This window comes from Megalops cyprinoides, chromosome 19 (genome assembly GCF_013368585.1).
Source record: "Megalops cyprinoides isolate fMegCyp1 chromosome 19, fMegCyp1.pri, whole genome shotgun sequence".
In the NCBI taxonomy this organism is placed as follows: Eukaryota; Metazoa; Chordata; class Actinopteri; order Elopiformes; family Megalopidae; genus Megalops; species Megalops cyprinoides.
Genome location: NC_050601.1, coordinates 23,206,867 through 23,222,552, shown reverse-complemented (window position 1 = coordinate 23,222,552; position 15,686 = coordinate 23,206,867). Strand labels below are relative to the sequence as shown.

The 15,686-nt window shown below is 42.8% G+C and overlaps 1 protein-coding gene across 4 annotated transcripts in view; it reads right to left on the bottom strand.

Moving 5' to 3' along the window:
* LOC118795152 (4-aminobutyrate aminotransferase, mitochondrial-like) overlaps positions 1-15,686 on the bottom strand; it is a 33,685-nt gene that overhangs the window by 7,604 nt on the left and 10,395 nt on the right. For all 4 annotated transcript variants that reach the window (XM_036553529.1, XM_036553531.1, XM_036553530.1 and 1 more), the window contains exons 2-9: positions 14,109-14,233; positions 11,700-11,797; positions 10,523-10,552; positions 8,483-8,600; positions 2,067-2,116; positions 1,435-1,515; positions 472-564; positions 112-174 (exon numbers count right to left, since the gene is read on the bottom strand). In XM_036553529.1, the coding sequence (XP_036409422.1) occupies positions 112-174; positions 472-564; positions 1,435-1,515; positions 2,067-2,116; positions 8,483-8,600; positions 10,523-10,552; positions 11,700-11,797; positions 14,109-14,178 (603 nt within the window). In that variant the 5' untranslated portion in view covers positions 14,179-14,233. The remainder of the gene's footprint in view (positions 1-111; positions 175-471; positions 565-1,434; positions 1,516-2,066; positions 2,117-8,482; positions 8,601-10,522; positions 10,553-11,699; positions 11,798-14,108; positions 14,234-15,686) is intronic.

The following is a 15,686-nucleotide window of genomic DNA, read 5'->3' as shown; positions in this document are numbered from 1 at the left end:
AATCATGCAGGTGCTCATGGGAAATGAAGTCCACATATAGTTAAAAGCACTCTATAACCCCCACACATGGACCACATTTCCCACCATACACTACTACAAAGGTACACATACCTGGTTTACCATACAGGAGTTGATCTCCTCCTGGGATGGCGTGTTGTGACCCCTTTCTTTGTTCTGTGGATGAAAATGACAACAGGTGTACCTTAATGCAGAGTAAACCCAGGGGCCTTGCTCATTCTGATAATGTGCCTCAGTCACAAGATCTGAATGAATAATAAAACTCATTGAAAGTGTTCAGCAAGACCATGCTTTTATACACCAGGCTTTTAAAGGATCTGGCGTGCTCAGACACTTTTCGCAGAGTGGACTTTGAAGAGAATGAGCCACGGTGCATTCAGACATTATGATCTTGTTTTTCTCTATGCAAATTCCCTAACAGGTACTCAGCCTGTACACGCCTTTATCACTCACCCTGTACCAGATGAACATGGCTTTGTAGGCGTTCTCATTGGAGCAGGAGCCACAGGCCATTGTCTGAACCCGGCGCATTCCACTGGGGGCTACCTGGAAGGAGAGGGGGGGGGGCTCTTTATTACATATGCATCCTCTGATCTCCCTCTGAGCTCTACACTGAATTCCCCTACTACTGCAAACACGCAGGTGTATAATGACTACCATCAGTACATGAGTGGCATGAGAGGTCTGCTCAGCCACATGCTGGGTTTGTAATCAGCAGGTTGTGGGCTTGGATCCCAGGTACTTCACCCTGCACAGACTGAAATGCTCAAGTAACTAGGTGTGCAATTTCATAATATGCAAACATATAAATTGTCCCGGATTAGAGATTCTGCTGAACAGAAACATTTAAGGAAGCATTTAAGGAATCTGCATAAGCTGTTAGAGCAGCTGTAGAGTGATGTTAAAGCCCTCTGCTTTCAGTTTGTCCTGTAGCTGGCACACTAAGCATGAGACGGCGAGATTACACAACCCCGCCTAGGCGTACACCAGCGGCCAAGTGGGATTACTCAGCACAACGCAGAAATGCTTTCCTACACCGGGCGATGCTTCTTGACCCGAATATGTCAGTGGCTATGGTAGCCCTTCGCCATAAACTTTGGGTGAAGGACACCCTGATGTTGCCGCTTGTCTCTATGCCAGCAGTGTGAGGCCGGTTTGACCCCAGACAGTATGAAGCCCACATTAGAGCTAAAGTAGGCTCTGAGAGACATTACCTAATTATTTGCTGGTGTATGATGTCATGTCTGGCATACTTTCCAGCTCTTCCATGATAAAGCAGTTTTTTCCTTTTGGGATAGCTAGACTGCATTCCTTACCTGCATTCCATGTAACTAGCTACTGATGCAGCTATTGCTAGCATCTAGTCACTCTGCTGTGAATACGTGTGGATATGAGCGACATGGACGCTACACCTACTGAAAGGAGGCTCTCCACCAGCTTGTCTGGAAAGTTCTCTGGTGGCAGGATCCCGAGAGCTGGCCGGTTCACAAATGCACTCTGGAAGGATGAGAACGAAGAGAACGAAGAGATGCAGTGAGGAGCCGCGAAATGGCTGCGAAATGGACCGTGTCCTTTGGGATTTACCCTGCAGAGATACACTTCAAAGGCCCAGGATGCCTACTTTAGGGAATGAAACCCCAGGGAAAGACTTTGGTTGGACTAGACATCTCCTGGGTGAATACTTTGTGGTTGCTTTGCATTCCAAGTACTATGGCCAACTGAATACCTTCCCTGGATTGCATTTATAAAATAATCATTTTTTTTCTTTTTTCCCCCCAGATAAAATTTTTTTCCAAGGTCCAATCAGATGCACATGTGAAATGATCTGTAAGGCTTTTTTCATGATTGTTCTTGCTGGGGTCCTTTAAATGGGACAAATTGAAGTTCTTGTCAGTGAAAGGGAAATGAAAGGACAGAAAATAATTCTTCCAAAGCAACTGGAAAATAATTTCTGCCACCCACCTTTCCAGGCACCTGGGAACACATTACATATGCTTACATGCTCTCTCCAGAAATGAACACACTAACCTCCCTGTTCAACCACTTACCAAATTGTTCGGGTTTGCCATAACTTTCATGAGCGCCGGATGGTTGTAGCCTAAAGAAAAAGAAGGGCAGAAATGAATGCTGGGAAAGAGGTAAGAAAGCTTTCCTGGACACACAGATGCTGAGGTATGTCTATTTCTGCTCCTTGAAGGAAGCCTGAGTGAATATAGCCTCCACATCACATCACTGTGATCAAGCGCAAGGAAATGAGGCCAGAATACCCGCACATTTCTACTCGCACAAAGGAGCAGGTTGGCAGAACATCTCACATTCAAACAATAAGCAGACATTACAACAAGAAAGCACTGGCACACACTTTTATGACCACTGCTATATAACATTTCACTCACTCATATGGGTCAGATGCCTTTCAGAAGCCCATTGTGTTGATAACCGCAAATGTACGAGTAGTTTTTTTTATCTTCTGACAGATGAGATTGAGACCAGCGGTGTGCAGTTCTTATCTCTCTCCACAACTGAGCATGCACTATTTCAGGTCATTCAGATAACATATCAAGGGAATTTCATAATCAGAGATGATAGTTAACAGCCTCACTCTTAAAAAGAGAAGTGCCCATATCCTCGTGAATTGCATCATGGGATTACATACGGGACATGAATGGAGTGTAGGTTTTGAGCTTATCTTGTCACATGTTCAATGGAAAAGGCTTTCATTTAAAAAAATACCAACAATCCTAATTATGACCAGTAGGGGGCAACAGAGGGACTTGCAAACTGAGGTCAACCTTCAATTATTCATAGCAGTGCTTGAAATGACAGTCAAGAGATTGCTGCCAAGTACCCATAAGAATTTTGCAGTGCTTTTGTACATGTAATATTCTGCCATTTCCGCTACTTGAACATTAATATGGCTGCTCCTTCAAAAACTGCACGTTCATCCTGACAAATCGCAGTCAGCATTTGTGCTTCTTGCAGAGATTTCAACATGCCAATTCCCTGTGAATGGTTTCAAAGTACGCTAGTACGAGTGTGCAACTCGTACAACAGATAGAGACAATTCACAGTCATGCTATAACGTCACGATGCCCAGATGCTGACCAGCAACCCCTGATAAGACATTAACACATTAAGGTCAAAGAAAGCAAATAACTCCTGCCTGAAAGGACAGAGAGACGTGACAGAGTATGACAACTGACCTCAGATTACACACTTCACCTCAATGAGACTGACAAAATTTCACATACCATGTGGAATACACTTGATACAAAAGCATGTCTATAAATTTGACAAAGGTAAAAATACAGACATTAATTCCACAATAGGTAATAGACTGTGAACAGCACTTCATCAAGAAATAAATAGTTCATAGGGGCCCAAATAATTGGTGTAAATTTGTAATTGGCATTATTGAGTTGTCAAAATAATGTTCCAAATGCTGGATTCCAGGTGCCTGAAGCAGTTGGGTAACACAACACACTGCACTGTGAAATAATAAATAAGATTGAACAACATTAGTGAAAAAGGACACTGTGGTCTGCGGTCACTTGTATATAGAGATGTTTACCAACAATTCAAAACCTTTAAAAATATCACCATGGACCAAAACAGTAAAACACTGAAGACATGAGGATTTACAAGTTTGCAGTAAATGAAGACCAAGAAGACCATTAAGAAATGCAGACCAAGGTCAGAGGCTTAAGAAAATGGAGACTCAGATAAATGATTGCCAAACAAGCCACCATATAAAACGCCACCTGCAGATTCTGCCTCATTGACCTTAATGACAAAAGAACTTCAACCTTCAAATTTCAAATTTTTGTCTGTACCATATGTGGTCTTGACACAAAATGGATGATCTGGGGAAAAAATTGATGAATCTGTTCTCAAGATAGAGTGCAAACATATCAACTTCCTCAAAGACCATCATAATCCACCAATACAAAACTGACAAAGCTCTTTAACAAAAACGGATGGAGAAGAGATTCAAAACTGGTTCAAAATGGTGTTTGTATTTCATCGACTATACTGTAATATCACCCTTTTTGTTAGCAGCAGAAATGGGACGTAACACTAGTACTTAGCTGCCCAATGCACATTACAGCGATGCTGTGGTCAGTACCATATGGTATACAGCTGGTGCAGTGTTTAGGGATGAACTATGCTGCGGTCAGTACCACGCTACAGACACTAAATTCCTGCGAATTTTCTCTTGCCCTGACCACTACTCCACTCCACCAACACACAGACAGACACACACACACATACACATACACACACACACACACACACACACACACAGTCTGTCACAGCAGGGCAGAGGACAGTGGCTCGGCAATCAGGAGGACCCCCATGGTGTGGTGTTGCACACAGCTACTACTGACAGACACAGTGCAGTGTGGGAAGCTCTCTGTGCCAAAGACGCTCTGCAGGAAAGCGTGTGCAGCAGGCAGGGAAAAAGGGGTATCTGCAATAAGAGGGACAAGCCCATCCACTGACTGACAAAACCAGTTCAGACACAACAAACAAATGTCAGCTCTGACTTATGGTAGTGTGGCACCGAGTCATCACCAGCCTTGTTGTTGTTAACAGGTGTGGTTTTGGGTTTGGAAGCTGGTCTGCTTTCTTGCTCTGGCTGCGAGTCTGACTGAGGCACAACTTGACGGAACATTTCGCAGAACGTCTTGAGGCAAAAGGTCACACCCGGTCATGGCGCACGCCCTCTGAGCTTAACAGAGGGAGCAGGAACAGAGCAGTTCCTCTCACAGACTGCCTCGCGGGGTGCGGGGGAGGGGTGGGGTGGGGTGGGGGGCAAAGCTGTCACTCCGGCTCAATCAGGACATGATTTCGGGACGCGCAGGCCTTCGCCCGCTTCCGCGACAACGTTTCAAAAACACCTTGTGGTCGACCTCATGTTGCCGCCATGCGAGTCATCTGATAACCGCAGAGCAGGCGTGACCTTCCCAATGAACTGGCCTGCCCTCATTCCTCTCGCATTCTGACACAACATTACAGATTTACCTTTACTTGTAACACTCTCCAGCTGTACAATTCTAATCGAAATGGAACCTCTAACTGATTATGCATTGTCTGCACTGTATCTGACTCACTTCAATTGCTCCTTCAGTGCGGCTTCCTGGCTAGATGCATCCCTAACGAACTGAGGTGCGCTCAGTGTGACTAACGAGCATGTTATTAATGAGGGTGTCTGATCAGGCACAGCCACTCCACTCATTTCTAATTTCGAGGTCACGCGGATATTTTCAAGTTGCCCAGGGCAACCGGCGACACCGGAAAATGAGAGGCCTCTCTGGATTGCTCCTTGGGTTCGTGTGCAGCCACAAATGCACTTGTTCTTGTCCCCCTATGCTTTCTTTTGTTATTAAGATTAAACAAAGTAAAGGATAGTCAGTTGCCTGGGACCTCTTGCTGCTCCAGGACAGGTTTCACACATCTAGTTTGAGGTTCCCGCCTGAGCCACTCTCCTATTCAGAGGCCACAGGTATTTCCAGTTCAGGACTAAATACACTATTCTGGGACATGCCCCCTTAACTTCCAAACATGCTTCGTAAACTAAGGTCAGGATCTGCACATATTGTGCCTTGCTAAGATTAAAAAGCTGAGCAAGGAAAATTTAGTCAAAAGATAAATCTGAATCTCTCTTTCGGCTGTATCTTTCTTTACATGCACTACCTTTTGCATTAAAAGGTTATTTAAAAGTTTCTCCCTGAAAATAAGCCACAAGACAGATTACTGATAAGTTTCTATAAACATAGAAAAGTTTTCACAGTCCCATTAGACATATGAAGTCCACCGTTTTTTTTTTTGCAAAATTAAATGTGTTGCTTTGAAAAACTTCCTTCACTGAAAGAGACAAAACTAAACCCTATCGTTTCTTCACGCAACAGTCAATAGCAGAGTATTATAAAGTCACTTAAGTCTGCGGAAATTTGTATTGTATTTGAAATTTGTACATTTGTACAACACACATGAAAGCCATTGCTCTGATTTTGGCAGGTCAGGATGGTGCAGTCAATCCCTTGATTCAGCACAACCCAAATCAGTTCTGTCATGCAGACCAAGTCTGTGTGCAGCAAAACATTTTCACTTGTGTGTGTTACTTGTAGCTTTTAACACTTGGCACTCTGAACCTTGGCATAAATAATATATAAATCCAAGGCTTTGAATACTTTGAGTTCTTAAAAAAATGAACAACATCACTCATACAGTGACTTTAATGTCTAGCGACATTAGTTAGTTTTGCTTGTATTGTGTTGATATGGTGGACAGTTACTCAAAGCATCTTAAGAGTAGCAGTGCTGCTAATCTCTTTCCATGTAAGGGCTGTGTTTTTCTGTTGTTGCTTTTTTTTCCAATGAAGGCAGCCGTTGCTTCGCAATCCCCTTAGGCAGCTGCTCTTTGGCTCTTTTTAGAATGTGTTTTCATATGGTCCCTGGCAGCCGGAGTAGCGCTTCTGACCGTTTTCAAAATGTGCCATTCAGCACTGAAACAGGACAGCGCTTTACCGGGACCTGCCCAAACACAGGATCTTAACAGTATATGCCCTGTGTAAACTCTCCGCTGGTTCAATGGCAGCTCCTACAAGCTGTTGATCAGAGCGCAGCATCACAGAGATCTCCACTTCTCTCTGGCACCTGCAGTGACATTTCCATGCAGCAGAAAGTGTCACTTTCCAGAGCACGGTGTGCTTCAACACCCAGCACCACTACATGACCCCGCAGATATGAAGAGCACATCGTCCGTTTAGGGTGGTCAGCCAGTCTCCTTCTGCCAGTCAGTCATGTGTTCTGAAACCAAGCTCATTGGCTGGCTAGCATGAGTTTTATTAGTCAAAAGAGGGTGCTCCCCTTAGTGTAAACCATTTACATGCATTGTAATATTTGTAAAACGAATACCCAAATCTTACGGAAGTAGCTATAATCAACATACTTGAATACACAATGTAGATATTGGACACACAGTACAATAAAATCTGTAGGCTATTCCTTAGTTTGGGATTCCATTTTTACTGTTATGACACATTGGAAACTGTTAATCAGTTACATTGTTAAAAGTTATGCTTTTATGTACCATACCATTTACCGAAATTTTGACTGTGTTGTGGAATTCTACTCTCACACTTCATGTGAAATTTTGAATCGACAATGTTTAACGCTTCCTTTTAAATGTTTGCTGAATTGCCATTTCCCACACATGAAGGTTCGCTATTTCAAAAGGGTCCGTGAGTGGTTTGTTCATAGAAATAAACAACTTTCTAAAGTATGTTTGCTGCGGCTGGAAGAACAAGCTGTTTAACCACACGCTGTACTTCATGTTGTGATGAGTTTTTAAATAACCTGGAAACCGGATATCGCAACTCAGTCACAGTTTTGAAACACTGAGCTCAGTGCTGACATTATAGCATGGTGTTTTGGAAATGTAGTAACTGAGGAAGGCGGTGCTTTAAATGGTAAGACCACCCCTCTCTAAACCCAACCCAGCTCAGATGTCCCTGCGCTGACCCTATTTTCAAAAACACAGCCATTAAAATGAAGCACACACCTTCCTGATCTGGGTCTTGTCTTGTTTTGGCTGTTATATTGCGTGAGCTCTGAGAGGATTTGCTAACCTTAAACTTATCCGATTGGTTCACTGCCTTCAACCTTAGCCAATCCACAATCCATAAACATCTGTAAATCAACCTCAACCTATAGGGCTAAAACATTCTTACAGCTACCCTTTACTGTAAATAAGCGTAAACAAGACAGGCAGGCATCAAAGTCTTATAGACTCTGACTGGTACAGCACTAATAACATAATAAATTCGACACACACATTTTTAAGCTGCCATTTTTTGTCAGTTGACTATATTCCTCCACATTTCACACAAAAAAGCACTCTCTCTGTCTGATGTATTATTATAATAATGGACTGATTTGAAAATGTATCAATGTATTATGTGTTTTAACACCCCCAGGGATTCAGGTGCAAATTAGCTAACCCTGGTACATTTACATTTTTGCGCATAGTGAAACGCTGACTAACGTGTATTTTGTACTGCCTCTGTCAAGCGAATTGCCTAAAAATAAAAAAGTAAATCTTAATCTGCCATCCTTTTTGACTATTCAAAAGACTTCCTTCTGTTTCGCTGTTAAAATGGACCTCAGCTGGTCTTTTAATGGCGTTTTAATGGCTTGGTCAGGGCTGGCAGCTCTTTTGCTGTGCTTCGGTTTGTGAAATAATCCCGTTCAGCGCAGAATAAAAGATAAAACTCTGCTAAAAAAAAAAACACTGAAGAAACACGTTGTCCTTTTATAGAGAGATCTTTCTGCTCACAAAGCACGCATTACTCTTCAGCTGGGGTGGATTCAGACTGTGACTGCATGGGACTGTAACTGTAACAGAACTGTGGTGCATAAGCACTGTGACTGCCACTGTCGGCAGCGGGTGCGTCCCTTACCTATGGGGATGGAGGAGATCTGGGTGTACACGTCCAGCATGCGGTTGCCGTCCACGTCGACCAGATAATTCCCACGGCTCTCCTCATAGTTGCAGAAGAAGTGCACCGCGCCAACATTCTGGGGGGGACAGAACAAGGACCACAGAGACAACAAAAACTTGGCTTCAGACTTAGTGTCCTTCCTTTGAGTGGTTCCTAGGTCTGTTCTGCACAAAATAAAAACTCAGGCAAAGTGTTTGTTTGGACGCACCAACGTTTCTCAGGCCTTGACTCTTGGGCATGCCCCGCATGTCCAACTAAGTTGGGATTTCTTTTCAAAAACTGATGTTTTGATGTTGATGTTGTGACTTTGTCCAGAAAACTTACCAGATATGCAAGTTCAATGATAATTCAGACTACTAACAATGTCATGGCCCCTTAAGTGCACTTTTAAAAACGAACATTTTACATTAATTATATTTGAGAACCCTCATGAAAAAGAACACAGGGATAGGGGATGCTCCAGGGGGAGATGGGGTCACGGAAACTGGCAACTGCTCATTTGATTCAGCAGTCTTATCCTTCCTCTGGTCAACAGTGCCCTTTCAAAACACATTACGAAACAAATGTCTTAAGTATAACTGAAGAAAAGTCAATTGTAGTCAATTGTATTTGATTATAATTTTTAAATATTCTTCATTACATGTGTTTAAATATGTGTTTTATGAGATGGGTTTAGATGGTAGACTGAGTGCTTGGTTGCTTTCCCTGGGTGTATGTTTGTATACACTGCCAGGGACATATACTTCTGGCAGGAGCACCACTCCATCAAAGCAAACCACCATGAACTGCAAGATCCTGATGGAGAAGCTCTTACATAACACAATCTGGTCTGTCACCACGAGTGAGGAGACGTGCTGAAATATTATTTGGAAATTAATATCCTCTCTCTGTCCCCATCCCCGCCACCAACTCAACTCTGCTGCTGCAATTGTCAGATCCAATAAGAGTCCCCTTCTAAAACAAAGCGGCTACTGTATTGAGTGTTGGAGTGGCTTCTGGGGTCCTGAGGCGCTGTCTGAAAAGGAGGGGCACTGTGGTCTCTCCGAGAAGATTTTCTGATTGGGCGTTCGCTCCAGCGCCTAAGAAAGCCTCGAGGAGGCGCGCAAAACTGACTACAGTTATCGAAATCGACAGCTAACTGTACATGTGGTTCTGTACTTCTGCCTTAACGGAGAGGAGCAGGAGGTGATGGTGCCAACACCATAGTCAAGGCCTACTGCAGTATGCACAGTCTTGAACCAAATAACATTTACATTTAAAACTACACAACAGCTGCTGCTGCCCATTGTTTGGACATTTTTTAGTGGGTTCAGTGACTGAAAAAAAGTAGCCCGGAGCAAACATATGATAGAATAAAAAATGGTAACGAGTGGTTTACTCTGTCACTCAGAGCTACTGATGAAACGCACATGCAGAATTTAGACCGAAGCTCCTGTGGGACGGCTTCATCCACATGACAGCTGTCAGCAGTAGTAACAAAGTGTTATTTTTTCCCTGTTTGCGTCCGAGCTGCTGAAGCAGAGAGTCTTGCAATAGAACACACAGGGTCTCACAGCGATAAGAAAGTAATTATGTGGACATTGGCCGAGACACAGAGCTTCAGATCACGTCAACAGGAGAGACTGGAAGTCAACATTTAATGGCCTACCCTCCAACAAACACATTTCATCACACGTGACATTAACTGATAAATAGATGCAGTGTATGTGCAGGTGTGTATTTCTAAACTATTCCACAGATTTAGTTTTTTTGTTTTTTTTTTTACATTTTATCTCATATTTTAGAAGGCAGAGTAAGTAACAAAATTATTGAGCTTGGATTTTTTTTGGCCCCTTAAAAATATTTCAAGAAAAAAAAAAATCACGTTTCTTGTATCCAAAATGTGAATTTTCCATTGATAATATTCACAATAGTCTTGCGTTTAGAATTTGTTATTCTGTGTAACATCAAGAGTCTTTTCATGGACGTCCCCCTCCCCAAAAATCCACCATCTCTCACCTGAATCTCTCCCAGCTGCTTCATCAGTTCCTGCAATGGATGAAAAAGAGAAGAGGAGGTAATTACACCGTCTGAAAAATGGCTTGAAATAATTCTCCTTCTTACAGCACCTCTACAAGCCTGAGTAATTATATTGGTATTGCAGTGAGTCAAGGTTTTCTTGTTTCTATTACAATCCCAAGGGATCCTCTTCCTTCATAAAAGACTGCAAGGCCAGGGAGGAACTGCCCATTAATTTTATTTTTTCTGAGCAACTGCATTCCCAGAAAAGAAAAAGGCAAAACAATTTAAAAGACTCTTCATTCCATAGAGATAGAGTAATACATATAAATATAAAGCGAAATATCAAACCCAAACCATACACTCATTTTTAATGTGTCAAAAAAAGTGACAGATTACATGCACCTTCACATATTTTTCTGCAAATATTTCATATGGAACAGATTTCATATATATATATATGAAGAAGCGGACAAATACATTGAAAAATCTTTCTTTGTGGACTTGTCAACGTGTCTGTGAAAATATCTGTTTTGACGGCATGTGCACTATACATTGCCTAATTTTTTTTTGAACACACGGTGCAAAGCAACTCCCAGGCTCGTTTAATTTGTGACAACATACGCCGAATGTTTGTCCGTCGTTACCGTTTTCATCTAACCAAGCCTATTGCCATTTATTTTTCATCCCCTGTTCTACTTTGCTTGTGTCTGCGCCAACCTTCACAAGTTTCGCTTCCATGCTCCATCTATTTGAATGCACGCTAGCCTATTGTGCAGTAATCAACTGATACAATGCCCGCAAATACTTCCTGGCACCGCCTCACAGAAAGTTGAAACTAGTTGCGGATTGGATAAGAACATTGCTCTCGTGCCAGTACGTCGCCTAAACAGGCTACCACTGGTTAAAACTCTTCTGAAAAAACACCACGTCAGTGATTGTTTTCAACAAAATTGCGTTCCCATCTGGTAATATCAGATCCCGTATATGCTAGTAATAATTTATCGCCTGATCTATGGCCGGAGATCTTTAACCCATGCTCGGCTGCTGCATTTTTGAACTGGTTGCCCGGTTCCATGCAGCTCGTCTTCAGAGGACACCTTCCCACCATAGCAACCTCCCTTTCTGTGAGTGTGAGGGCCAGGAACCCTCACGCTGCCTGGACTTCGTCCCTTACTTTGGACCGAGGACCCGGCACTTCGGTCTTCATCGACGGGCCGTCATACTCAAACTCCTCCAGAGTCTTTGCGGCTGTTTTGCTGACATATCGGTATCCTGTTAAAACAATGGAAAAAGATCTGGATCAACAGTATCTGTATCAGTGTCAACAGTATCAAAAGTATATGTGATAGGGCTCATAAATAGCAGCTACATGTGTAGCAACCTCAGTTGAGGATGGTGGAACACTTTAATTTTCCTCCATTTTAATTTTGAATTCAGGACATGTAGAAATATAAAAGTCAACATTGTACAAAACTGAGGCAGGAGATGATTTTCTGGATGGAATATAAAAATGGCTGAGCATGTCTTTATTAGACAGTAGCCCAGGATGAATACTGATGATGTATGTGAAGAAAGAACATAAATGTTAATATAAATGAAAAAGTAATATATGTAAACAGGTGATCAAATTTTAAATGGAAAAAGAATACATAATTTAGTGTGTCAAAACATACCTACCATCTTAATAAACATACCTAAAATCAATTACTGCCATCATAATGGCGTAATGCAATGCATATGATATACTATATACTACAATACAAGGAAGAAGCAATAATGGATTTGATTTTCTATTAAGCACAGTAAAACTGTCAGATATTCAGATCTCCCTAACATTTGAATATTTTAACATTTATTACTCTTCCAGGCTGTGGCAGACAGTTAGTGAGCTGTGTGCACAGTCTGACTTATTTATGCACAGACCATTCTTCAGAGATGCGTAATGCTATTAATCTCGATTCGAGACGCTTTCGCACCCGATTACCATGAGCTGGCAGCTGACCGACCGTGTCGAAACCAGCCCTGTCTGTCAGAGGCCCAAGAATCCGGACTGCCCTGTGTATCGTGCCGGGGTCATTCCGGGTGAAACAGGAGGACATAAACATCCGCTCAGTAGAACGCTGGCACCGTGCCCACGGCTGCGTGACTAGGGAGGGTAAGAAACTGGGACTTTTGGGTTTGGGGCCCAGTTGGACCACTGCTGTTGCTTCTGTTGGTGAAGCATTGCAGCCTGAGCCTCTTCAGGACGCATGCAGATGGGGGCAGTGTGTAACAGAGCTCTCTCTCCATCATAAGGAAGTTTACAAAGCAAGTGGATAATAAGGTAACCTAGAGATGTTTCAAGGATTCTGATTGTCTAAAAAGATTTATACTGGAGCTGGTCTGCTGCAGTGAACATTAAGGACAGCAGTGCACTGCACATCAATTGCTCACAAAAACAACTCGGTAAGACAAATATAAATAGTGAAGCTGATGTCTAAGAAACAAATTTCAAGCATTTAAGCACAAGTCTTCCGATCAAAATGTCTTTGAATGCATGTTTCCCATTATCTTAATCATGTGTCTACAAACCTTTGACTGGCACTGTACATACAATACAAAGATAAGTGACAGGAATTACATTTGCTAATATGTTTAGCATATACTGTCACATACTGCATTTGATTAAAAAAACCCTATTCCTTAGGGCTTGGATTTTACCACCTAACATAAATGGCATATTTATAGGGGCTTCTTGTGGATCGCTGCGAGCTCATCGGACTCCGCTCTTGTTGAAATTCCTCAACTACCTCTAAACAGGTATGACGAGTGGTGTAACAGCAAGGTCGAAGGGTTAATTATCGAACAGAGCCAGAGCCCCTCTCAGGTTCCCCCTCATGGCTTTCTCTCCAGGGCACATACTTGCTTTGCGCCTGTCATGCACAGAGCCGGATGGAACCGGAATAGCCACGGCTAGAGAATTACGCATCTGTAAACCTTTGCACTTTCCTCCTCTCAGCAACGTTTGGAAAGACACGTCCCCTATTTCAGTCTCTTTGCATGCACCCTTGGGGGGGTAGGAAAAACTGCTGAGAGGAGACCTCTTAAAGAGTTTCATATCATAATGAGGACTCTTATTTCACAGCATTCCAGTTCATTTCAGACTTCACTGTCACTGTATCATGGGGAAAAAACAGATCTTTTGGTACCTGAAGAATGAAATCAAAATGTATTTGCTCTGCTGTCTCTGAGATAATAATGAACCGAGAATGCTCTCCCTGTCAGAATATATTGCGCACATTTTTAAACATCAATGAATCCTCCCCTAAAATCACATGTCCCATGGGTCATATTTGTATTTGCTGTACTGCAGAATATACAGTAAAAGACCACTATAATATATCAAAGATTCCAAATGAGATTGGTAATAATATATTTTGACTACCACAGAGCATTATAGTTTTGAGTTTTTATATCCTAGCATATATTCAGTCAGTCAGGCAAATGATTAATCAGACAGAGTCTGATAACCACTATAAGCTTCAGTAACCAGTTCAGCAAATTAATATGGCCGTGGCTTTTCAGAGCACTGGCCTTCACTCACCTGGGGCGCACAGACGCAGGTTTTGCGGCAGTGACAGAGCTATCTGTCGGCTGAGCAGGGAAGAGGCCATGTCTGCGTGTCAGAGTGAGAGGGAGAGAGAGACAGGCTCAGTCCTCGGCACCTGTCTGGGGACGAAAAGGAGAAGGACGACGTTAATGACTCTTCCCATTTGGAGCAGGTTCAAAAAGCTGTAGAAACATTAACCAAACGTTATTCAAAAAAAGTGATTGTGGGCTGGACTTAAATGTGCCCTGCTGCTATAATCACACTGGAAGTGTGTAATGTTTGTAACGTTTACGATTTGTCTTTATCAATAGCAGGCTGCCGTTGCGATTTGCACTGAAGAGCTATCCGCTGCAGATGAGGAAAACGGCCTCGGCTCCTCGCTCCGGGTCTTTAAAGATAACCATAGTAATCAGGGGACCTTATGTTCAAGGCAAGCACGTTTGCCCATAGCCAGTGCTGCTAACACTGCACCCTCAGTGGGGAAAAACACTACAGCACAGAGAGCAGCATCAGGTTTCACACGGAGGCCATCTTGCATCAAAGGAAATAGTGATAAAAAGCATGCAGGATGGGAACTGCCATTCATGATTTATATTCGGTGCAAATCAACTGAAAGAAATGCATTAACAACCAAATCTATGAAACGGGTTCCATCCCTGCTTTGAATCATAATGCTGTGGCCTTATATGACTGCAATATTTTTATATTCAAAATGATTTCTAAAAATCTGTTAAATAACAGTGGTCCGCCTGAATACAAAACAAGAGTGCTTCCTAGAAGATACCATTTTTTTAGATTAGTCTAATGTATCATGCAAGAGCAGGAGAAAGTTACTTATAAGTGAGGGCTAAAGTTCTTCAGCATTTCATGTGTTTTATCAAGTCCAATACTCTCCATTAGAAGTGCAGTGTACCACCTGTGCCAACCAGAAGGTTAAAAAAACAGGTCCCATCTGCCTCACAGGGGCGGGAGGTGGTGGGAGACAGGTGCGTGCGGGGCAGCACCTCTGAACCGTGAGATTAACCCGGGGCACGTGTGGGGCGTTCCGCCGCACAGGCACGTGTCCCGTGGGCCGACGCCGTCGTGTTCCGCCACGGGTCCAAACCTGCACGAGCACCGCGGACAGCTCCTGAGCGCTCTGGCGGCACGGTCAGCCGTCATGGAACACCTGCAGCTGCTGCGCCGTCGTGACAGCCTCAGCAGGAGGGGCCTCGCGGGTGCTTACTAAAGTGGCTTACAGGGCAGTTTAGCGGCTCGCTATCCACAGAGCAACTATTTTTCTAAGCTTCTCGGAGATGTTATAGAACCATGAATCAGTGCCTTCTGAAATCCCTCAGGTCTTAAAGGCCTTGAAGTCCTTCTAAAAGCCCTTTTATTAACCTTTATTTATTCAGGTGAATCCCTGAATATTATTATTATTATTATTATTATTAATAATAATAATAATAAAAGCCCTTTTAAGTGTGAAATTGTGAATGCCATGTAGGGGAAATGGTAGAGGCATTGTAAGGTGTTGTACACACGCAATCTACATGAGTTTACTCTACACACTCACATTTCAAAGGACAACAA